Here is a 25,013-nt window from a genome sequence, read left to right as displayed (position 1 = left end):
TGCATAGAGGAGAGATTGTTCTAAGAAATGAGCTGTCTGAAAATGTCACAACATTCTACTGCAGCATGGTCATTTGCTGACTATTTTTCATGTTATATCTAGCCTTCTTAATACCAAGGGTCTTTTTAAAATGCCAAAGATACTCCTCCAAAAATACACATGAATCAGTCATTTGCATTTGCTCATAAAGTTCTTTTGCCTTTTCGAAGAGCACTGGGTTGGAGACAAGGACATTTCTATCTTTTCACTGAGAACCACTTACTCAGAACACCATATAGTTTCCCTAATTTATTAATGTGAGTGCATCATGGAGCACTGCTCCCTCCATACTTTGAGCAACTGAAAATCTATTAAGCCTTAAATATCAGTCATTCTACTCCTTGATATTTTATACAATATGTGGAAGAATATTGTTCTTATCTACTAATACATTCCTGTGGTCAGCCATATACAGTGTTAAATGGGCGTCCATTTTCACTTCAGCTGGTCATTGACTTTCCATGCTTCCCTTAGTTGACTTTTACTAGAGAAAGACTTTATCCCCCATCTCAGTTTTAATCGTCAGTACCACAGCTTTTTTTTTTTTTTATCACCCACCTTGCCCTCTTACCTCTAATTGTTACATTCTTCCTTCTTTCTCAAACTGACTTCTTTCTTGCTTTTTCTCTCCCTTATCTCCTAGTTTATGATTCTTCATTTCTCCATCACAAAAGGCTGCTGCTTTGTGGACCTGGAGAAGAGGAGTTTACCTTCTATTTGTGACTATTCACTGGGCATAACACATTGGGTACAGATCTTCATGGCTGTGGCTTTACTTCCTGAGCATTCAAGACCCTTTGGGGATGTTGCTTCAGGACAAAGCAGTCCTGAAAGCTTGTGTGTTGCACAGGACTGGTGTCGGGATCTCTGCTACTGGGAGCAGAGGTGGTGCAGAGGCTGGAACTTACAGAATTTGGTAAGGTAACAGGCAGATCAGGAGCTGGGATTCCCAGGGTTCAGTCTGAGCTGCACGTATTGACAACTACTTAAATCGAGAGTGAAATGAGGGGAAGTGTGGGATTGAGACTACTTGGGATCTGTGGGCATCCTAGAGCCCCCAGCTGTCAGTAGACTACAGAGTCAGGCAAGTGTCCCACAATTTAAGGGCTTGCTTGTGGAACTATCCCCTCATTCAAGACCTAAGATGAATCTTGCTTTGGGGTAGGCCTCAGTGGCATAGGGATTGCAAGCACAGATAGACTGCCTGTGGGACTGACACTCCTCCCTGTGACATCTTCTGAAATATAAGATCCTGGGCCATGTGTCACCCACACCACAATGGTACAGTGTCAGCAGAGCAAAGCTCAGCATCTTCCTGAGTTCTGGTCCTGAGAAGTGGTCACAGCTCCCTAAAGAGGGCTGGAAGTGACCAATGAATTTTCACTTTCTTCTCACCCATGTTATTCCATACACGTTAACTAGTAAAGCATACTTTGCTGATAGAGCAGGGGAATGATAAAAGTGACACTTACAAAATTTGATTACAAAGACCACACAAAAATTTACTGAATTATGGCCATTCACAAAAGTAAATGCTAAATCTTAAATGTTTAAAATTAAATGGCCACTTGATTTCAGGGATACATCTATGGTAGGAAATGAGACAGATCTGGCCTTTGAAAATAATAATTCAAATTTATGTGTGATTGTACTGTGTCTTTGTATAGTAACTTATAATGTACAGACAGCAAGACTTCTAGAATTCTGTCTCTATACTGAAAGAAGAAGGAAGTGAGACCATTTTTATTTTATTCTTCATCATTTCTGCAGGGTTTTTTTTTCTAGATGGTTCATTTTTCTCAGAGCCCATAATTTTCATTAGGAAAAATGCTTACCTTGGGGAGGTATAAACTCCACACTGAATCTTATGAGACTCTTTTCCTGGGCATAGAATGTTTAAAATGAGCTCAGAAGAGGGATGAGTATTTTGCATTTTACTGCCTTATGCTCTGCATTTCAAGAATAATCCAACTATCTAAAGTACCCCTTGCTACTCACAGTGTCCTTGAATACCACTGAATGTATCATCACTTTTCTAATACCTGTAGCTGAGAAGAAATCTAACAATCATGAGGCTGTAAAACGTAAGTACTCCCCATAGTAATAGTAAGATAAATGCAGATTCATATTAGTAATACTGCCCTAGAGGTAGAACTCTGCTGGAGCTTATCGTGTGGTTAATGAAAGATGCAGTCAGACAAATTACACTCCGTATTTTTATTCCCATCAATGTAATTCTTCTTTTTGTTATGCGTTTCCATGAGAGGTCATGTGGCACCACTGCTGCCCCATGGCCCACCCTGCCCATCCTCTTCCTCATGAACAGGAGCACAGGCAGCCCAGCCCAAAGAACCCAAGGCTAATGGAGCAGTGCTGCTGCCTTGGAGACAGAGAAGTTGACTGTCAGATCACTGTCAGGCTTCTATTTTTCTTTTTTTTCTGGATGTTTATTTTTATTTATTTTTTGAGAGGGTTGGGGAGAAGGGCAGAGAGAGAGAGAGGGAGAGAGAGAATCCCAAGCAGACCCCACACTCAGCACGGAGCCCAACGTGGGGCTCAATCTCACAACCGTGAGATCATGACCTTCTCCGAAATCAAGTCAGATGCTTAACCGACTGAGCCACCCAGGTGCCCCAGGCTTCTTCTGTTTTCCTAAGTCAACCACAAGCATAATGTAGTTCTTGAATCTAGAAATATTGTGGAGCCCTAGTGAGTGGGAAGGCACAGAGATGAGGTCTCGCTGGTCTTTACCTTTGGCTCAATTGTGGGAAGAAAGAAGTCTAAATTTCCCAAAAGAGCATTAGTAGCGAAAGTGGAGAAAAATAGAACATGAGCTTCAATAGATTAATGACAAGCCAAATTCATATCACTAGAAGAATGGAGAGCAGGTCATGGTGTATTCATACAATAGAACATTACTTGGCCCTTAAAAGGAATAAACCATTGATACACACATCAACATGGATGAATTTCACAGATTTCATATGAAGCAAAAGAAGACAAACATAATAATGGTCAAACATAGGCTTTAAGATCTAGAAATCCAAAGATAGATTCCAAGCCTTAGTGTACAACCAGCTTGTGAAACACTGATTTTTGGAGGGGCTTATTTTCATCATCTATAAAAGGAGAAAATTAGATGATACTATTTTCACTTTTTTTGTGATTCTAAAATCCAGAAAATTTAGTCATTTGTAGTCTGCCTGAAAAAAACATTGATCAAGTTTTCCATTCTTTATAATGTGTGAGTTATAATCTCTAACAAGCTTCCAGTTTTAACACAGTGGTTTTTAAACCATCGTGTAGAATTGCTACATAACCTAAAAATGAAGAGTACAGGCTTTTAGTGAATAAGATCACTTGAATAAGATCAAGTCACATCAGAATCACCAATATATTTTATTACTCATTTATTATTAATCATTTCCTCTTCCACTCTAATAATAGCAAAGTTTTTCTTATGGTGTATTTAGTTATTAATTCAGCTAATATGTATTGAATGCCTACCTTGGAACTGTATGCAGGCTCATAAATCTGCTTTATTATTGGTTAGGAAATTGACTTTTATATCTGGTTTCTTGTTAATGAGGCAAGACACATGTGAAAGGTGTGTACTTTTTATGAGTGAACTTAAAGTACCCTCTGATTAATATAATTTCTCTACAAGCTGAATTTTCTTTCCTCCAGTGAGGTCTCTGTTCATAGAAACTGAGACTTGTGGAAAATACAGACCTTAAAGAAGAGAACATGGTAGCAAATATCCCTAAGGATTTTAACGATTTATAGGCAATACACAAAGTCCTCTTTAAAGCCATAATTCAGGTACAGGTTATGGCTACTTGGAAGAATTCTATTTATTTTCTAAAGGAAATTTGCTTCATTCCAACAGGATTCCACTGTTGCCCAGGGGGTCTGAAAAATCGTGGATTTTAGTGCTGCTACTATTGTGTTCTGTAAAACTTAGAGACATGGTCACACTTTGGTTTTCTCACTGCTAGGCAGAGTAGAGCGCACCAATCCCAACATTTCTATATTTGTCAAATTCTAGAAGCTAATCGTCACACAAGGCAACAAATAGAAATCACCATTCTAAATCTCAGGCTAGTTGAACAGAGAAATTTCTCTGCAAGTCAGAAGTCTTTGTTCTGATCTTTGAGTCCCACTTAGAGCTATCTGAGGGTAATGGGACAGTCCTCTTTATTCCTAGTGAAGACAATTGTGACACATAATGAGAAGATCAGAGTTCTCTATTCCTAGAAAGGATTAATTTTTAGGGGAGGCTTCTGAGTCCTTTTCAGAATATTGAAAAGACCTTTGGTGGGAACCTCTTTCTCTATTAGAAGTACACCCTGAGACATCTGGAGGCCTCTTCTAAAGATTTGACTAGAATTAGTGATTCCTTATTTTATTCATGTGAAGTTTCGCCTCCTTCTGTCTGCATGTCATATGCCAGGCTGGCTGTTTCATAAGGGCAGAGACCTCTTCTTACACTCTGTTTTTCTTATCTTCGCCCACAGCTTATACGTCACTGGTGGCTACTAAACATTTGATTAACTGACATTTCCTGCTAACATTTGTGTTTCCTCTAAGTACGAAAAAACTTTACTTGGCATCTTTCTTAAGGATTTCTCACAATAAGGAAAAAACTTATTAAGTATTTTCTTTGGAAATATTTAAGTAAGGATGGAGAGCTTCATGTCTGAAATAATAAGGGTCAAGCCCTCCTTGGATTGGAGAGGATCACAGTGAAATAGATGGATATTTGTTCTGAATCCTCCCACCTTCCCATAATCTCACCCTTCTTCTGATGATTTTGAAGTTCCTCTTTGTAGAAGTGCAGTATATTTCCCATCGCACTGAGTTTGTGAGTTCCTTTGGCCGACACACTGTGGATAGGAATGCCAGTGTGCCAGTTCTGAGGGGGTTCTTAAGAAGCAGTGCAGTGTTTCTGCTCACCCCTCTGGCACCCCTGCCATTGCATGAGAATGGCCCTCAGACAGTGTGCTAGTCCCAGAGCAATGAGAAAGTGTGACGCAGAGGTGCCCCAGTGGCCTGCAGACCAGCAACTGTGATTGTGTTTGCTTATTGTTGTCTGCTGCTGTGTTTTGAGAGTCGTTTATAGCTGAGCATTATGGTGAGAAATGCTGACTGATTCAGGCAAAAAACACAGAAGGCAATGTTATCTCCTAAGGTTCATCGTAACAGAAATTCTTCTCAGATATGATAAACAGGTCAAGCTGATGAAGAACTTTCTAGCGTGTAATAAAGGCATTTGCACTATGCCGTGGTGTTAAGTATTAATTTTCATTTAAGAGTAAGTGGTTGTTTGACCCCTTTTGAGATCTCCTAATTGTTTAGTTCACTCAAAACCAGCAGACAAGGATCCGTGTGTATTTAAGACATACACATTCCGTTCTATTTTCCTATGAAGATACAAAACTGTATAGTCCGTTTTTGTAGACTGTAGATATATGTCTCAGAATTCTCTGTGGGCAATCTAACCATTCTTACTGCAGGATAGCCACAGTACTCAAAGGAGACACATGCAAATAAAATGAATAAAACCTAAAAAGACTTCCCTCTCTTTGGGGCGCTATAGAAAAATATGTGTGTGTGAGAAAGAAAGAGGGGACAGACCGATTTTTAACAGAAGGATACACACAAAGTTCAGCACAATTTAAGAAATATTTCTGGGCAACGAGGCTGCAGAGGCAAAGAAGAATGTAGAAGAAATTGAATAGAAATCATTGACAATCAACAATACACGGACAGGAAAGAAAGAAAAGATGATAGAAGTTGCGAGTAGCTGACTCCCAGTACAGAGACAGCCCAGAAGCTTTCATTCTCTCAAGGCCAAAGGCAGGAAACAAATCAACTTATTTATGCGGAGGAAAAACATCTAAAGGGTCAAATGTGCTTTGATATCCACTTGAAAGAATAAGTGAAGGAAAGGATAAGGTGAAGCATGGGAGAGGCAGAGACATAGAGTACTACAAGGGAGGCATACTGATGGGGAGGGAGAGATGGAACTAAGATAGAGGATGTACACCATGTTCCCTATCTCAGCAAGAAGGACAGTCATTCAGCAGTTTTTATACAGGCAGGGAAGATTACAGAGTCCTGCAGATAAGGGCAAGGGGGAAAAGGTCTTGGTGGGCAGAGGTGAGGACTAGTCAGAGAGCAGGCAAGATGTAAATAGATGTTCAAAGCTTTATAAGAATGGAGGACAAATAAAAAAGGAAGAAAAGCAAAAACAAATGAAGCACAAAACTTTGTTGTTAATAGAAACAATAAAAATATTAACAATTGTGAAGAGTTTGAACTTTTATTTTCCCAGACAGAAGTTTAGTTTTTGAATCTTTAAGGAACATGTATGATACCCTCTTCAAAGGACAACTGTGTTTCTTTTCTTTTCTTTTCTTTTTTAAATTTTTAATTATTTATTTTGAGAGAGAGAGCTTGTGTGATTGGGAGAGTGGCAGAGAGAGAGACAGAGAGAGAGAATCCCAAGCAGGTTCCACACTCAACATAGAGCCTGACACAGGGCTCAATCTCTCAACTGTGAGATCATGACCTTAGCAGAAATCAAGAGTGGGATGCTTAACTGGCTGAGCCACCCAGGCACCCTGTTTCTTTTTTTTAAAAATTTTTGTCTTTTTGACATGTAATAATTGTTACATTTAAAAGAATTTTTGTATCTATACATGCACACTCACACACACACACACACACACACTCACACACACACACGTGAATTACAAAGAGCAATAACAAAATGAATAACCACAGACACACCATCTAGAACAAAGTACTGAAATGTCATAATTATTATGCATATACCAATGTGCTGTGCCCCTTTCCTTTCCCTATGGCTCCCTCTTCCCAGATAATCTTTATCTTGAATTTTCATGTTACTGTTCTGCACAATGTGTAACCAATGAGAGCTTGCAAAGTTCTAGACTTCCCTACCAAGTTGAGTTGAATATATTGAAAAACTTGTTTTCATTTTTTAAATATCATGAAAAAATAAAAATTCTGAGCCAACTCAATATTTTCACATTTCTCAACCAGCTACTCTCATGTGGTCTGTCGAATTCTCCTCACCTCCCGGCCTCCCGAGTGTCAGCAAGTCCTGTTGCCATGGCTGTTCTATTCACGTCAGCAGAAAAGGAGTCCACATTCCAGTGGCCTGACTGGCAGTGCTCAACTTTTCAGGTGAGATTTCCCCCCTCTCCGTCACCCACAGAAAGTGGCCTTGAGAGTCAAGAATATTTCATAATGAAAACAAAATGAAGGCTATTTGTTAAATAGGGCTTCTACTGGAAAAAAGGATGTTTTGCTACTTCTTGTAATATATTTGCCATCCTGTATATGAACACAAGCAGATCCACAGCCCCTTTGTGCCTGGCTATCTGCATTGACTTTGTAAGATGTGCAGATACCTGCATTTAAATCCACCATTATTTCTGCTTTCTGGGACTTAACCCTTATTAAATATTATACATTAAATGCCTAGGTTTAATAGTCATTTAACACTTCAAAACAACAATGACATAGAGCTGGGAAAGAACTTCCTTAATGATTGTGGGGAAAAAAAAGTGGAAAAGGGAGAAAGAGACAGAGACAGGGATGGAGGGGGGTGATCTATGTTATATTTCTCTGTAGATAATTCTTCCATTTCTTTTTTTTTTAAGTTTATTTATTTAATTAGAGAGAGAGAGAGAGAACAAGGAGGGACAGAGAGAGACAGAGAGAGAGAATCCCAAGTAGGCTCCATACTGTCAGTGCAAAGCCTGACACCAGGCCAGATTCAGGGCTCGAACTCACGAACCATGAGGTTGTAACCTGAGCCCAAGTCTAGAGTCACACGTTTAACCAACTGAGCCACCCAGATGCCCCTATTCTTTCATTTCTTAATTCAATTACTTCATATAATGCTACCTATTTTGTGAAAGGTCAAGTCTCCTAACTTGTATGACTCATTCTTCTTGAGCAAAATAAAATAGTTTCTCCTTTTTATTTACAAAATGTCTTCTCCTAGGATAGATCCAAAAAACATTTTTTGCAGGAATTCACATTTGATAAAATTATCACATTTGTTGTATTTAAAAAGAAGTCAAAGTGTACATAATACAGTTAATAAAATGTACTGTTCTTAAATACGAGTGATAGGAAATCTCTAAAAGATACAGTGTGTGTCCCCCATAATGCCTATTAATTCTTGTCCACTGTGCAATGTTCACCTCATCTTCATCTCAATACAGAGAATGTGAGTAATGTAGAGGAGGGAAACTTTTCCTTCTTCCCTTCTAGGTTCTATGGTCTAATAAGACAAATTAACAGGAGAAAAATTTAATTTCATACATGCAATAGCCCCAAAGACACGAGCCAACACAGGAAATATATGTTCCTTCCCACTTCCTTGAAATTTCCTATAGCTACAACAAATCCCTTATTTTGTTAGATTGCAGAATTTTTGTTATTATTTTTAAATGTGTTAAATTACTTGTTCTTTAAATTATGCTCAAGATCATCCAACAGTGAGCTTAAATATCTTAAACTTTACCAAAGGCAATTATCGAATATATTAAATTGAACAATCAATACAACACCAGAAAAATCAGCTCCTGATCTTATTATATAGGAGCTAATGTAATTCAGGATAAAGATCTTTATTATTTGCTTTTGTGCTTTCAAAGCATTATGGAAATTCATAAATATAATAATTACCTTTTAAATAGCTGTTTCATTTTGAAAGCACAAAATCTATGATTGAGTTTTTTCAGATAATCAGTAAAAACTGACATAGAATACTGCTGCTTTTCTGTTTCATTTGTCAGAATGTTTTATCACTTCAGCTTTTCATTCTATATGCAGCATATAATTGAATGAAATGTAGTTTAAAATGAAATCTATTCCCTTTTATGAGAACATTCACTTATTAAAGGTTAAATAAAAGTTGAAGAGCATTTAACTTATCTTGAATACAAATGACTTAGCTTTGACTATTTAAACATTTAAATATTTAATGATCAATTTTCACCAGTAACAAAGATTTTCCATATTCCTAAATATATATGCAGATATTTTTTAAAAAGTTAAGTGATGTGGGATTTACATTGACTTTTTAGTATTTTTAGAATAATTTTAAAAAGTAATTTACATAATCTCTTATTAGTTCAGAAATACTTATGTTCAAATACATATATAAAATGTTAGAAAATCTATTACTCTATTTGGTATTTATACTATTATATTTTAGTTAAGTTTATGAAAGATGGTGTCTTTTTCTTATTTTAAAAACTTAACTGAAGGAAGATTAATGGGTGAGTTTTAGAATTCCTTAGAAAGAAATAGTGGTAACGTTCTTTCGTTGAAAGTTAACATTTTATACTATGAAGAATAAAAATCTGTTTATCTGTGTACCTTATGAATTTTCCCTCTGATAACTTTGCATGAGATGGATTTGGGAAGGATGTGATTAATCATATGTATAATAATACGGAAAAAAATGAATGACATTCACATAGCTGGGTGGTAGAGTGAATTAAAATTGCAGAAGTGGTTTTATTGCTGTGCATCTCTTATAATATGGTGGCCTGAAATAATTTTCACATTTAGTCAAACTACTGCATAAGAGAGTAATAATTAAAACATGTGAATATGTCATCTTTAATTATGCCTATAAACATTGTTGAGATTATCTCAGTTTTGTATTTGTATGTTGCCTAATTTGTATGTTGCCTATAAACATTGTTGAGATTATCTCAGGTGGGATAGAGTAACACATATTGCAAATACTATCCATGATGTCAGACATTTGGGTCTATAATAGTACTTGTGACATAGACAGTATTTACTAACTAGCCTCATTTGTAGAGGAAACATATCAGAATATCAATAAACAATGTGAGAGTTAAGAAATTTTCATCGATCAATAGCAAAGAATCACCTCTTAGATATATTGATATAGAAGATTTTTTTTCACTGATTAATGTAAAATTACTTTGAATTAACATGACATTTTCCTTTTTAAGAACTCAAAAGCCTTGCTGTTTTGTTTCAGTAATCTTGTGAAGAGTACCTAGGGAAATTTTAAATGTGTAGAATTCAACATTTTGTCCATAAGTGACTTAGAATCAGAGCCAGTGTTCAAAGGAAGCTTAAACATTTTCATAGCTGTTATTCTGTCTCAACTTCTCCAGTGGGTAGGCATTCATTGTCTGTTTAACTATGAATTATGATAGGGAAATTACTTCTCTCTAAGGCTGTTCATTCAGTTGTGATGTGGGAGTGATTATAATTACCCTATAAAAACCTCTCTTTGTTGAGACATTATCTACCTCTTCATGATTTTTAACCCATTGATGTTAACTTTGACTTCCAGGGTCATACAAATAAGATTCACCTTCCATTGCCCCTCTAGAAGCTCTGTGCTCTGGTGGAAGGAGAACTAGACTATAACATGGCACACCTAGGATCAGCTCCAGTTTCACCATGTTCAGCCATGGGACATGAGGCAAGCAGCAACTCTGTGCCTCCATTTCTTCATCTGTAGGCTAAGAGTAATAATGCATGCCTACTCTCCCTTCCTAAGCTATACAGCTACTGTGAAAATCAAATAAAATAGTAAATGCTAAGCAAATAGGTTATTATTATTTGCATTAATAGCTCTTTAACTATCATGTTTCGCTCTAAATCTTCCCTTCTTTAGAGCAAGTATTCCGAATATCCTTACCTATACTTATATGGTATGCATTTGTTTCTTCATCATTCTAGACTCTTTCATTAGTCAGTATTTCTTTCTTTCTTGTCCTTTTCTTAAATTTTTTAATGTTTATTTATTTTTGAGAAAGAGAGAGACAGAGTGCAAGTGGGGGAGGGCAGAGAGAGAGGGAGACACAGAATCCAAAGCAGGCTCCAGCCTCTGAGCTGTCAGCACCAAACCCGATGCAGGGCTCAAATGCATGAACCATGAGATCATGACCTGAGCCAAAGTCAGTCACTTAACCAATGGAGTCACCCCGGGGCCCCTCTTTTTTTTTTTTTTTACAAGAAATTTTATTCTAGGTTGGAAGACATGCTGAAGGTCACACAGTTATTATGTGATGGGGCTGGTTTTCTAACTCAAGCCTCACATCAAAACCTGGTGTTCTTAATCCAGCATGATAACCTGTGCATGCCATAGATGTGGGCTTGTCCATTATTCTTTCATTCAGTGTTTGTTCATTGAATACATTGTGCTAGATATTGCAGATACAAAGGTTAATAGGGGCAGAGATTCTGTCCTCAAAGAACTCACAGTGTAGTAGAGAAGAGATAAGGAAATAGACGATTATCAAAAATGCAGTGTGGTAAGTGTCATAATAAGAAATCAACTATTATCTCTATGTCCAGGTGCTCTGTCTACACTGATGCAGCGAAGATTATTTTATTTTGTTTAAAAAATTTTCTTGTCAACCAGCACCTGGCTAACCAAGTCATAGCAGTGTTCACACACAAGGCAGAGTATCCCTTACAGGCACATGGTGGAGGGGACTGGTGAATCATGAAGAAGATTTAACAAGGTGAGCTGTAATGTGCTTTCAAATTTTCAGATTCTATGAGCTTGAGCTAGAGTCAAATAAATCCCGAAGTAATATTTACCTAAACTAATATTCCACAACCCTACACATCTGCAGTAGATTGTTTAGAAGCTAAGTGCAAAATTTGATATTTTTCCCTTATAATATTCCTTCCTGTCAGATATAGTTTGATGTGCTTTTGGAAACTGCTTTTATTATCCAGCATGACTGCTCTCAAGTCCAACCTTGTGTCTTCTGTAAATGTTATCTGCATGCCCTCTCTGTCCTCATTCATCGAACAGAATTTATTAAGCATTCACTCTGGGCCAGGTGCCATGCTGATGCAGGTAGGAGACAGACTCTCAAATCAGTTAATGAAAAAGCACAGCATCATGGCCAATGCCATGATCGAAAGATGCCCAGGGATCTAGGGGAGCACAACCACCACAATCTAGGTGGTGCCCAATCAAGGCTGAGCGTGAAGATGGGGCAAAGAGGGAAGCTTAGCTTAGCTTGGTCTTGAGATACTTAGAAGTGGGGGAGGGGTGAAGCAGAGGGAGCAGCTTGTGCACAGTGAGGAGTGTGGGGAGGATGGAATCTAAGGAAGTGTGGATTCACTCAGCAGGGCTATAGTATGGGATTGTAAGGGAGATATAGTGAAAATGATGCTGGATTGGTCTTTCTAGAGCCACTGAATGGAGAGCACTCAGCAACTGCTATTGAGAACTCACACCAGACTCCCATCGATGAGGCTTTTTGTGAGTTAGACCTGGTCTTTCAGCCAACAGACTAAACTGCTTTCTCATCCTCAGTGTTATTGTATGGGTCAAGGAGAGGGGAAGAAAAGGAGAAAAAAAGGATGAACAAGAGGAGAAGGACAAGGAAAAAAAAGGGACTTCTAGCTATACAGTGTAAACATGCAAAACCACAAGGGAAGAACTTCAGGCAGTAGAAAGAGCGTACCTTAAATGTCAAAATAGAATTATCTGGAAGGATGCCAAACTCTTAATCTTGAAGCAACATCTAAATTCTGCTTCTAAAAAGCCTTACACATTTGTGTATGTTTATTTAAAATTAGGTAAGAAACTAGAAAGAGATCCATTATGGCAACTAATCTACCCCAAGGTAGAAACAAATTCTAAAGATATTCTCTTTTATAGGTGATTTTGCTCAGCTGATGAGATTATAGGATAGCCAGTCCTATGCTAAACCAGTTTTGTTTTTTTTTTGATAAGGAATTATGGGAAAATCTTTAGAAAATGTGTGGAGAAAGCTAGGGACATTTTTTTTTAACATTGACCATTTATCTTAAATTCATTAAATGCTATGTATCTATAACAATAAATTATCACCAAGGCATCTTGGTTTATTTAAGTTTTCCAAGCATTGTGACAGTTGACTAGAACCAAAATTGATTGGATAGTAGTTTAACCACTTTAGTAGATTCATAATGAACCTGGCTTCTACCAGTACATAACTGGCCACAAATTTTTTTCAAATGAAATATAGAAATTCAAAGGCTACAGAAATTCCTTATCTCTTACATATTTGATTCTTTCCAAGGGAATTCCTGAAGGAATTCCCTGCAATTTCACCCTCCACTTAATAATGATATACTTGGCACATTATATCATAAAGACATATATATGTATACGTATTGTGTGTGTGTGTGTGTGTGTGTGTGTGTGTGTGTGTGTGAAGAGACCAAGAGAGAAAGAGAGAAAGGGAGAGGGAGATATATATATTTTTTTTCATCTTGAATATGGACACAGATGTTTTATCTCCCTTTCTAGATTTCAGATTATGGGAAATTGGGCAAACACCCTGGACAGTGTTAAGCCTTTTTTTCTCTGACTGAACGTCAAGCCAGAAGAGGCTGTGCAAAGTACATATGCAGTGAAGTTGAAGTTCTCTTTCTGTAATTAGCTCACACAATGACAGAGCCAGATGTGATCAAACATATCCTTTTCCATGAAGCCTCCCCCTGAAATCCCAGGGGATATGTCTTATGAACTTTGGCCTTCTCACTAGCAGTTCACAGACCCGTTGTTGCCCCCCGTCTTCTCTCTGCTGTTCCCTGGTCAGGTGCCATCATTCCTGAACCACAAGTTTAGATTCATTTTAGCTGGCCTTTTGTTATATAAAGCAGATGTACAGTGGCTCTGCTTTGTCCCAATAATTCTATTTCCAATGGCCTCTTTAAAAAATTACAAAAAAATTCCTTTCTTCTATATTCTGTTTTCATGACTTGCTATCATCCACATTGCCACCTTCTTAAGCACATTCACCTGATAAGTTTTCCTTTATTGTTTTGACTTTTTGGGTGCATAGGAGTACTTCGCACTGATCCATATACTTTTAACAGAGATATATAAGAAAATATTAAGATATATAGAGATAGCAAACATTACCAGCTTGATACATTTTGCACAGTTTTGGAAGATTTAACTTACCATTATCCTAACCTCACCTTCTTCCCCATCAGAGGATCTGATCATTTCATCTTCTATTTTTAAATAATCAGTACAATGGAATCTCCCTTGGTTTCTCCTTCTTCTGGGTTACCTTTTTACTTTCTTGCCTTTTATCTAAATTGCCTGGCATGCACTTACTCCTCTGTCTATCTCCATCCATGTTATATCTGAATGCCACATCCTTTCTGTGTCCCCACTGCATTCTAAATGCACAACAGTTAGCATGTATTATGCTTTCCTACACAAAGAGTGAGCATTGTTCTCACTTGCTTTCCTATCCTAATGACCTATGTATATTACAGTGGCTAGTATATAATATAACTATAATGCATACTTACTGAATAAATGGATAAATTTTTTCATTCTCAACTGGGCCAGGCTTGCGTATAGATTCAAATTTATCCTGAGTCAATTCAGGAGAGTGCCTACTATATTCCTACCCCATGCACTATATATTAGACCTCAGTGAATGCCATCTGGCCTAACTTTATAATGCAGAATCCTCCACAGTGCAAATGACAAGCACATTACCCTTCATTCACATGAGTTTAGTCTCCACAAACTGTATAATATGGATTTTTACATATATTCAGCCATTTTTTTCATGAGAGACAGATTTTCAATGTTTCAACTGTGATTAACAGTAAAATAGATAGCTAAATATTTTACTTAGAATTGATAAAAACAAGTATGTACTGTGCATGGCATATGGAAGCATATATAGCATATAGGACAGGATCTGGAATTGGGCTGGAATCTTTATTGCTTCCTTTATTAGTCATGCAACTGTTGTGGACTGAATTATGTCCCCCTAAAATTCATAGTTGAAGCCCTAACCCCTAATGTGACTGTGTATAGAGACAAGGTCTTTAAAAAAGGTAAAGTCAAATGAGGTCATAAGGGTGGGCCCTAATCCAATAGGACCTGTGTACTTATAAGAAGAAGAGCTACCAGAATGCTCTCTCTCTCTCTCTCTGCACACAGAGGAAAGGCCATGTGAGGACACAAAAAGAAGGCAGCTGTCTACAAGTCAGGAAAAGAGGCCTCATCAGAAACCAATCCAGCTGGCCCCTTAATCTTGGCCTTCTAGCCTCCAGAACTTAGACAAAATAAATTTGTTGTTTAATTCCCCAGTCTGTGACATATTGTTATCATCCTGAGCAGACTAATGCAACAAAAATTAAAATCAGATTACATTTTTTGATCCTTGGTTTTTTTTTTTTTTAATTGCAAAGTGGGTATGATAATACTATACCATATGTCATAAAACTGCAGTGAAGAGATAATCAGATGATACATCTGGCACTTAACACAGTGCCTGACACATTGTAAGTGCTCGGAAACCATTAGCTATTATTGTTACTTCACGCAAAATCATCCACTGTAACCTATATTCTTGAGACTGAGACTGAGAATCATTGAATCACATTTGGGATAATTAGGTCAGGCAGTATTTAGCCAATAAGAATTCTGCAAAGTCCTGGTCAATCCAAGTAGGTACATACACGGTTTAGTCATCCTTGCTAACTATGGAAATTCCAAATACGCTGTAGTAACAACCAGTGAGGCACTTTATAGGCATGTTAACCAATTAAAAAGATAACTTACTACGACTAGGAAGTAATTATTATTAATTAATAATAAGTTAATAAGGTTACAACCATACAAAAAAAAAGAATGAGGAAAACGGTGAAAAAGGCAAAGAATCAGATTTTGCAAAGAATGTGAATCAGAAGGCTCAGTTTGCAAAATGCTAAAAACAGATGACTTTAGAAAAATTCACCTTGCCTCATGCATGATTTTTACCAGATTCTCTTCATATAGAGCTATCTCTGCTTCTTTATGACCCCTGCCTTCATTTCTATACCAAACTTATTAAATGGAGATGGACTTTCTCTGATGGATAGCCACATATATTAACTAGCCCCATTCACTTTGATTCCTCTCTCTCTCTGCTACTTACCTTGGTATATGATGTCCTCAAAGCTCATATGGAACATCTTTATGTATTTTTTGTGAAATCACTGTCTATTGAAAGCTTTTATTCTTGATATAATTATAAGAAACTTCCCTTCACCTCCTCCAGCTCTTAGCTAATGCCTGCCTTTCTGTGTTTCCTTGCAGTGCCCTGTGTTCAGGCCCTTATAACTCAGACTGTGCAGTAGGATTTCTGCAACATGGGTTGGTGTTGGCATTAATTGCATCCTCCACTTCCTAGTATCCCCCATTTCTCCTATTTAGCACATCATGGCTGACAATGTTTTGTTTCGAGAGATTGGTCACTTCTACCTTTCTTCCAAGATGACTTAAAACAACCCAGTGATCTGCTCTCAAAAGTTTTGCTGACAGAAGTTCTAAGGTCATTCAACTCACCCACTCATTCCTTCCTCAGATCAACAAATTAACTGTGTTCACATTATGAACTGTGATGACTAAAGTTAAATCGCATGACTATTCCTTTTGAGAATTGTACCAATGACATTCCTCTCTAAGCATTTCTTTTCCTTAAATTAGCTCAGTAAAAAACACTTTTATTTTCCCACAGTTACTCATTACAGTCAGTGTTGCTTTCACACCAACATCCACCTTCATTTCATCTTCTTGAGCAAGACTGTGACACGTCTGTTCTTTGACTTTCCTTTTCCTCCTTCTGCTTCTTCTTCTCTTCCTTCTCCTCCTCGTCCTCCTCCTCCTTCTCCTCCTTCTTCTAACAATTTGTCTTCTTCTTTTAACAATTCTTCTTCTTTTAACAATTCTGATCATGTCTGTATTGGTGCCACCCATTTACTGAGTCATCATTGTTCTTTTCATTTTTTTAACTTCTTAACTTTTTCCCCTAAATGTCTCTCCATTAATTATACCTGCAAGCAGGGGCATCTGTTTCACTCCTTATAACTTTATACCTTTTTAAGTTGCCCACAGGTCTCTAGAATCTTGAAAGTGGAATAAGGCTCACTTACCATTCATTATCTCTCATATTTTAAACTTTACTCATTTCTAAGAGTATATTCCACACTCTTAGTCTTTGTTCAATATTATGTTATTGTGGACAGTTCTAAATATTTGGTTTATGGTTCAATTGTTTTTAATTACTTCCTAATGCATTCCACATTTTTATAAAGACACTTAAATTCTTTATTTGACATTACCCATCTTAATAAATTCAGCCATGGTGCCAAATTATTTTTTAAACATTTTTTAAATGTTTATTTATTTTTGAGAGGGAGACAGTATTAGCAAGGGAGGGTCAGAGAGAGTGAGGGAGACACAGAATCTGAAGCAGTCTCCAGGCTCCGTGCTGTCAGCATAGAACCTGACACAGGGCTCAAACCCATAAATCGTGAGATCATGACCTGAGCCAAAGTCAGACATTCAACAGACTGAGCCAGCCAGGTGCCCCATGAGGGTGCCAAATTATTGAATACATCTTTCTTTTTATATTTCTTTCAGGATACATCAACTTTCACATATTTGATCTTCCCCAACTTACTTTAATATCTTCAACCCTATATTTCATGAACAAGATCACATATCTTTTACCCATATTCATCACAAGAGTAAAGAAAAATAAATCTTTCTGTGTCTTATCCTTTGAGAAAACGTTTTGCTGTTTTGTTTTTGTTTTCGTTTTGTAGGGAGAAATTCTCATTCTCCTCATTCCTATGTTTTAATGACAGGATTTTCGATTCACTCATTAAGAGAAGGATATATAGAAGAAAACTTTCTATACTGCACCTCTTGTTAAATTGGAGAAAAATTGCAGCTAATTCACTCAATCTCACTGTGGGAGAGGAGTGATCCATCTGCCTGGTGACACTGGGCACTGGGGAGAGCTTGAGATCTACTGAGCCCTAGGAGCCAGGGCTGTGGCTGTACTGAAAACCATTTTTACCCCTTTGGACTTGTTGACTCTCAGATCATGAGCTCCTTTTGCTGCTTCCTTATTTTTCTCCATAAGATGAACATGAGAGGAGTGTTCCCCTGTGTGGAGGGAAGCATGTTGTTCTCTAGCCTCTCTGATGGGCCTGGTATTGAGTGTGGGAGGTAGGTGACCCTAGGCCTGGGCTCAGTGAGGGCTGTGGGAGAGACCCCACTATGTTCTTCAGCCACACTAGTAAGGTTGTGTCAATGAAAGCTTATGAATTAAGTTATCTCTCTGGTTTGCGAGCATGCATTATCAGCCAGCATTCTGGACTAGAAGAGGGATATGTGGTAGTATTAGGCACCAAACTATGTTTGGCTGTGTGTGTGTGTGTGTGTATGTGTGTGTATGTGTGTGATTTGCGTATATTCTTAAGTTTTAAATGACTTTAGGTTTACAGAACACTTGCAGAGATAGTACAAGGAGTTCCCATTTATCCTTACCCAGCCTCTCTTAATTTAATATCTTGCCATAACTGTGATGCATTTATCAAAGCTAAGATACTAACATTGGTACAATACTATTACCTAAACAACAGACTTAATATCACTAATGCCCTTATTCTGCCCCAGTATCCCATCCAATATTCCACACTGCATTAGATATTATGTCTTCTTAGTTGCCTCTGATCTGTGATGGTTTCTCTGTCTTTCCTTGGCTTTCATGACCTTGCTGCTTTGGAAGAATTCTGTTCAGGAGTTTTGTAGAATGTCCCTCATTTTGAATTTGTCTGATGTTTACTCCTATTGCTGGGGATATTAATCTTGATCACTTAATTGCCAAGATGGTTTCTGCCAGGTTTCCCTTTGTAATTAGCAAATGTTGGGAAGAAGACATTTCAGGGCTATGCAAACATCCTGTTTCTCCATAAACTTTCTCTCACTAACTTTAACATTTATTGGTTGATCATGCCTATAGCAGTTATTATTGTGATGTTCTAGTGGTGTTTTCTATTTTCCTCATTTATTCTGGATTTATTCATTGGAATTCTTATATAAGGAACTGCTATCTCTTCTGCCCCATTAATTTGTTGATTCATTTATTTAAGTCAGTATATAATTATGTATACTTATTTTATTGGTTATAATCCAATTCTATCACCTTTTGGCCATTGAAAACTATTTCAGTTGATTCCTGTGTCCTTTTGGCATGTTATCATCTTTTGAAAATAAGCCATTTTAATGTAGAGCGACATTAGATTTACAGAGAAGTTTCAGAGATGCACAGATAGTAGAGTGAGAGCTTATACAGAATACCTTTTACCCTATTTTCCTCATTGTCAGCATTTTACATTGCCATGGTACACTTGTCAAAACTAAAAAACCTATTGGTAGGTTACCATTAATTAACTCTAGTTTTTATTTGTATTTCATCAGTTTTCATTAATATCCTCTTTTTGTTTCAGAATCCAGTCTAGTGTACCACATTGCATTAGTTCTCATGTCTCCAAGTCTCATGTCTCATGTCTCCTGCTCCGTGACAGTTTCTTGACCTTTTTTTGCTTTTCATGACCTTGGCAGTCTTGAGGAGAACTGATCAGGTATCTTGCAGCATGACTCCCATTCTGGGTCTGTCTGATGTTTTTCCTCAGGATTAGAATGAGTAATGGGTTTCTGGAAACAATACCATGGAGGTGATGTGCCCTTCTCATCACATCACATCAGAGGGTACATGATATCTGCATAAAGGTTCCCTAATGACGTCAACCTTTGCCAGCTGCCTAAGGTGGTGTTTGCCAGGTTTCTCCTCCTCTATTCTATGGAAGCAAATCATTAAGCATAGCCCACCCTCAGGGAAGGAGGACTTGGACTTAAAATGGTCCTCTGAGAGGGGGGAGTATCTACATGTATTATTTAGAATTCTTCTATAAGGAATACTTGTTTTCCCCCCATCAGCCTTAGTTTGCACTAAGAATACATCCAATTTCTTTTCTGTAAGAGTCCCATAGGCCATAGTTCTAGCTTTTTGTGTTCTTATTCGTGTGATTTCTTCCTGTTGATTGTCCTTCCTCCAGGTGCGTGTTTCTTTAGTGCTTCATGGTTTCTTTGGAACTGAGTTTCCTTTCCTTATGACTCAGCTCCTTCTCTAGTCTCAACCCCTAATAGGATGCCTGGGCTCTATTACGTATGGCGGGCTGTCTCCATCTGCATGGGGCTGCCGCTGGCTTCTCTTTACTGCTACAATACCTGTAGATACTTTCCTTGTGTCTTTGTTCCTAATCTCAGTGTTTCAGTCCCAGACAGAAGAGTCTCTTCTGACCAAGCTCACCTAGCATTGTCCTGCCATGGTTTTTTGTTTTCGTTTTTGCCCCAGATGTTGTTTTTCTCTAACTCCTTTGTTTTCCTTCCCTTTCTACCCACTCTACTGTCTAGAGATCAATGTATTTATCTTCTCCTCTCTTCTCTTTTCTGGGGGCCTCAAGGTATCTCCTTGAATTCAGTGTGGGTAGATGGTACCTGCTCAATTGTTGGAAGCCCTCCTTTCGTTATGCTGACCTGGCCTCCACCCAGTGCTGCTTGTTTTCCTTAGATTACTATGTGTCAGGTTGAGGCTTCTTTTTCTACACACAGCTTAGATACAGTTAACTTTGTATGACTGTTTTGTTCTTGTATCCAGATTGTAAAACACATAACAATAATTATAATAATTCTGTCAGTAAAAGTAGCTATTATTTATTGAACACCCAACCTATGCCAAACACTGTGCTGTCTGCCTTATATTCATAGACTTACTAAATTCTCACAAGATGTTGTTACCATATCCATTTTATAGATGGGAAAGTGAGACTCAGAAAGATAATTAATTTGCCACATTCACAGAGTTAATTTTAGAATTCCAAAGCCATTTTTCCTTACCATGTAATTTTGAGTCCTTCCCTCATTATTCAGATTAATCTTGAGCTATCTCTATAGCACATACTTGGCTCTCTGGATAGCATTTGAATTTTTGATGATGTTTAAATTAAAAGTACCCCTGTTTGTGGGTAAATGTATTCTCCTCTTGCTGTAAAATTTGAAGCTTCCATCAAAACACTGACCTTGACAATAATGAATGACTGATTGTCTTACATAATCCTCTTTAACTCTTTGTGGTAGGTACAGTATTATCCCCATTATGCATATAAGAAATTGATTTTAAACAATTTTAGTAATCTGCTCAATATAATTACACAAACAAGTTAGTGGCCAAACTAAAATTTGAACTCTGGTAATCCAACTAGAAGTCAATCCTCTACACTAACTCTCCATATACTACAATGTTTCCAGGGGCTAACCCTAGCTATTATTAGCTATTAGGTTGTATTGCTCCCCCTTAGTTACCTGTGCATACATTATCCATTTCCTTACTTTTCATCCATAGTCTTAACTGAAAATTATCATGTGGGAAATAAAATTTTGAGTGGGTCTCCAAGGTTAAATGAAGCATTTCATTTAGAAACCATCATTTAGCATATTCTCAGACTATGATATCATATTTATCTCCAGACCATTGAGAACAGTTAGTCATAATGGAACATTAAGGTTTTAAGCAGGTATTAGTCACAAAAGAAAAGAGATCATAGCATCCTGCTTTGATTCACAGATTCCGGGTAATAGAGAATAGTCACGTTAAGCACTGTAGATTCATTTCTAAATGATATGGTTTTACAGATTTTCAAGTATTAGTAATTTATAGTATGCTTTCTCTTGTTAACCATTTTGAAATTTCATTACTGCAAGTTTTAAGGCATGCTCAAATACTTGCATTTGTTTGGAATATCACTGTGTTCAAAATCAGGTATAATTGAACCAGGGCTTAGAACTTGAAAATCTTTGAGATTACAGAGATATTCATTCTTAAAGAATTGATTATAATGGGATTTAACCTGTTACATCTGACAATTATTCAGCAATTTCAGTTGAATGGAAAGCCACCCATATAAAAAATAAACCCACTTACATTCTGAAAGAAGCACAGTGAATTAGAGAATTTGAAAAAGTAAAAATCTACAGAAGGTGAGGTGAACATATTTTCCAACAGTTTGCTCTTGAATTACACATTGAAGGTATCTAATAGGAAAAAAGGATAATGACAAAATGACTGAAATATAAAGTGTGAGCTATACATTACTCTCTAAAAACCTTCTGAATGATCACTCTTGCATCAAAGAAATGAAGGCCTCAGACTTTCCCTCCCTCAGCTGTTAGCTCTTCTACTACGGTGAAATATGCAGATATCTTTATCTCAGGCCCTGCATACTCTTCTCTTCAAGTCCCTTCATTCTAGGATATCACCACTCAAATATCGTTCCACAGTGTAAAAATGTTTTTTTCTGGAAATAGACAAGGCAGCATTTTTACCTCCCAGACTGTTCTTCCCAAAGACTCCATTACTATTAATGACCTCATTACTCTCAACAGCATCCATGTGTCTCCTAGTTACTGAGAGATGCAAAAGATTTTCGGTTGTTATTTTTTAAATTATGGTGACACCCACATGGTGTGAAATCCAAGGACTATAAGCCATGATACATTAGAGAGGAACTCTTCCCACCTCAGCCCTTTGTGCCAGTTCCCCTCCAGAGGCAACCACTGTTGCCAGTTTTTTTTATATATGCTTTCAGAGGTATTCACCTCTTTTCCATAAGTGGTAGCATTTCAAACAAAGTGCTGTGCAGCCCTTCTGAAAAAAAAGCTTTCATGAGGCATAGTTTACACATTTACAATTCATCTATTTTTAACAGAACATTTGATGATTGTTAGAAAGTGTAGAGTCATGTGACCATTGCCACAGTCCAATTTTTATTATTTTTTTTATTTTTTTAATGTTTATTTTTGGGAGAGAGAGAGAGATTGGACATGTGAGACAGAGACAGAGCTGAGGAGGAGCAGAGAGAGAGGGAGACACAGAATCTGACGCAGGCTCCAGGCCCTGAGCTGTCAGCACTGAGCCCGATGCAGGGCTCGAACTCACGAGCCGTGAGATCATGACCTGAGCGGAAGTCGGACGCTCAACAGACTGAGCATCAGTGCCTCATGACATAGGCACCTCCCAAAGGCCTCACCTCCTAATACCATCACATTGGGCATTAGGATTTCAACATATGAATTTGGTGGAGAGACATACAAATTCAGGCCATAGCATCTCAAAACCCTTACAGAGTTTTATAGTAAATTTTCTTGAAGGAAGCAGAAGAGGGTGCTTATATTACATGCTTCTACCAACCAATTGAACAACCACTAACATGCATTTGTTTTCTCCTAAGACTCTCTTTGGAGCTTCATTCTCTGGGTATTTCATTGCTCAGCACCCAAGCTTTTTAGGTCTCTATCTTTCCTTCTTTATTTCACTTTCCCTTCTCCCTCTCAACAATGTTTTCTCTCTTTTACTTATGCATAGGATTTAATAATTCTTATTTGCTACAGTTCCCCACACTTAGAGATTTACCCTATAATGACTCCTCAATATATTTCCTCCTAACACAAACAATAGCTCCCTATAAAGTGTTTGGTGAATAATCTCTTTTATCCTTGTTGCATTAGTAAGAATGCTCTTAGGAAGCACATGAGAGGAAATGGACTAGATAAAGAAGCTGAGACAAGGTCAAATGTAATTGCTACCTTTTGCAGAAGTGTCCATGCCCATTCTAACATGCCAAGAAGCATGTACATTTTCAATTAGTCCTACCAGACCCCTTTGTATTCAGATACAAGAACACATGGTAATTGAGTGTCTTAATATTTCTGTGGTGAAATCTTGATTAGAAAGAGCAAGAACCCCAGATCCACTAAAAAAAACAAATAAACAAAGAAACAGTAATAATAATACACATGTCATCATGTAAGGATTAAAAGATGAAGTATAAAAAGCACCTAGAACAATGTTTGGCACTAAGTAGATGCTCAATAAGTAGGTGGCTGTTGGTATTTTTACATTTGTAGAAAGAAGAAATAACTGTTTAGTGACAATTTTTTAAAAATCTTTTTCTATCACTATTGGATGAGATATATCTCAAGGCATTCATCAAATAAATTAAACTCTCAGTCTTCCTAGGTAGAATGACTATAGGAACTTTATTCCCTCAACTCAACATAATAATTAAGTTTTGTTTTTAAAGGCCTTGACAGTTTCAACATGAGGACAGTGGAGCCATTATCACCATCAATCACCATAAAAAAATGACAGATGATTAACTCATAGGTTGTGGTTTTATAAAAATAGCACCTACAATGGAATTGAAATAATTTTCATATAATGCTGTATCTATCCTTTGACATTCATAACTGTTCCTTGAGGTAAGTAGAGTTCATGTGGTTATCTCCAGCATGGGTAAGGAAACCAAGGCTCAGACACATGGGTGAAGGCCTTTGGAATCTGAAAGCTGGGCCTTTTTTCTTATTGTAAAACTTTGATTGAATGAAATAATACATGTGAAAAGCTTCTTAAGTTATAAAAGTATTGTGAAAATACAAGTAGTTATGATTATATCTTGGGGTGAAATATCTAACAAATTCTAGAACCTGAAACCTACCATTTCTAGCTCAAACCAGACCATTTAATCCCACTGCCAAAAGCTTCAGAAGGTTGAGTTCTTCCCAAACTATGTTTATCTTGATACTTACTCTAAACTAGGGATCTGCCTTTCTTCTGGGTATATGTAGTGAGGTGGTGGTTAGAAGAGTCCTGGCCTTCAAGACCTTCTCTGGAGGCCTTAGGGAAATGGGTTATCTAAGACCAGGTCTCCAACAGGAATCAGCTAAAAGCTTTGTAAGCAGAAAATACATCTAACCATTAAGCTTTAGGCTATGAATACAGAATTGGACACTGGTATGCTATGGATCACAGGGTCTCTTCTCCCTAATGCCTTTTGTTCAGAGTGGAGCCTCAGAACCTTACAATTCATATGTCTAGTGCCTTGCTACGCTCCTTTCAACTGTGTGATAGATACATCTCCCTACATATTCATTATTCTTCCAATATTCGGGTTGACACAATAGCTTCATCTCCAGGGTTACAGTCACTAGTAGTCATTGA

The 25,013-nt window shown here is 37.4% G+C and overlaps 1 protein-coding gene across 1 annotated transcript in view; it reads left to right on the top strand.

The window, feature by feature from the left end:
- The window catches only part of LOC122222633, a 54,736-nt gene that overhangs the window by 13,974 nt on the left and 15,749 nt on the right, over window positions 1–25,013 (top strand). The window contains exons 2-3 of the mRNA XM_042943203.1: window positions 683–955; window positions 7,111–7,254. Of these exons, the coding sequence (XP_042799137.1) occupies window positions 686–955; window positions 7,111–7,254 (414 nt within the window). The 5' untranslated portion in view covers window positions 683–685. The remainder of the gene's footprint in view (window positions 1–682; window positions 956–7,110; window positions 7,255–25,013) is intronic.

The sequence above is a fragment of the Panthera leo genome, chromosome B3, assembly GCF_018350215.1.
Source record: "Panthera leo isolate Ple1 chromosome B3, P.leo_Ple1_pat1.1, whole genome shotgun sequence".
Classification (NCBI taxonomy): domain Eukaryota; kingdom Metazoa; phylum Chordata; class Mammalia; order Carnivora; family Felidae; genus Panthera; species Panthera leo.
The sequence above is the reverse complement of the archived record's forward strand: the minus strand, read 5'-3'. Positions and strand labels throughout refer to the sequence as shown.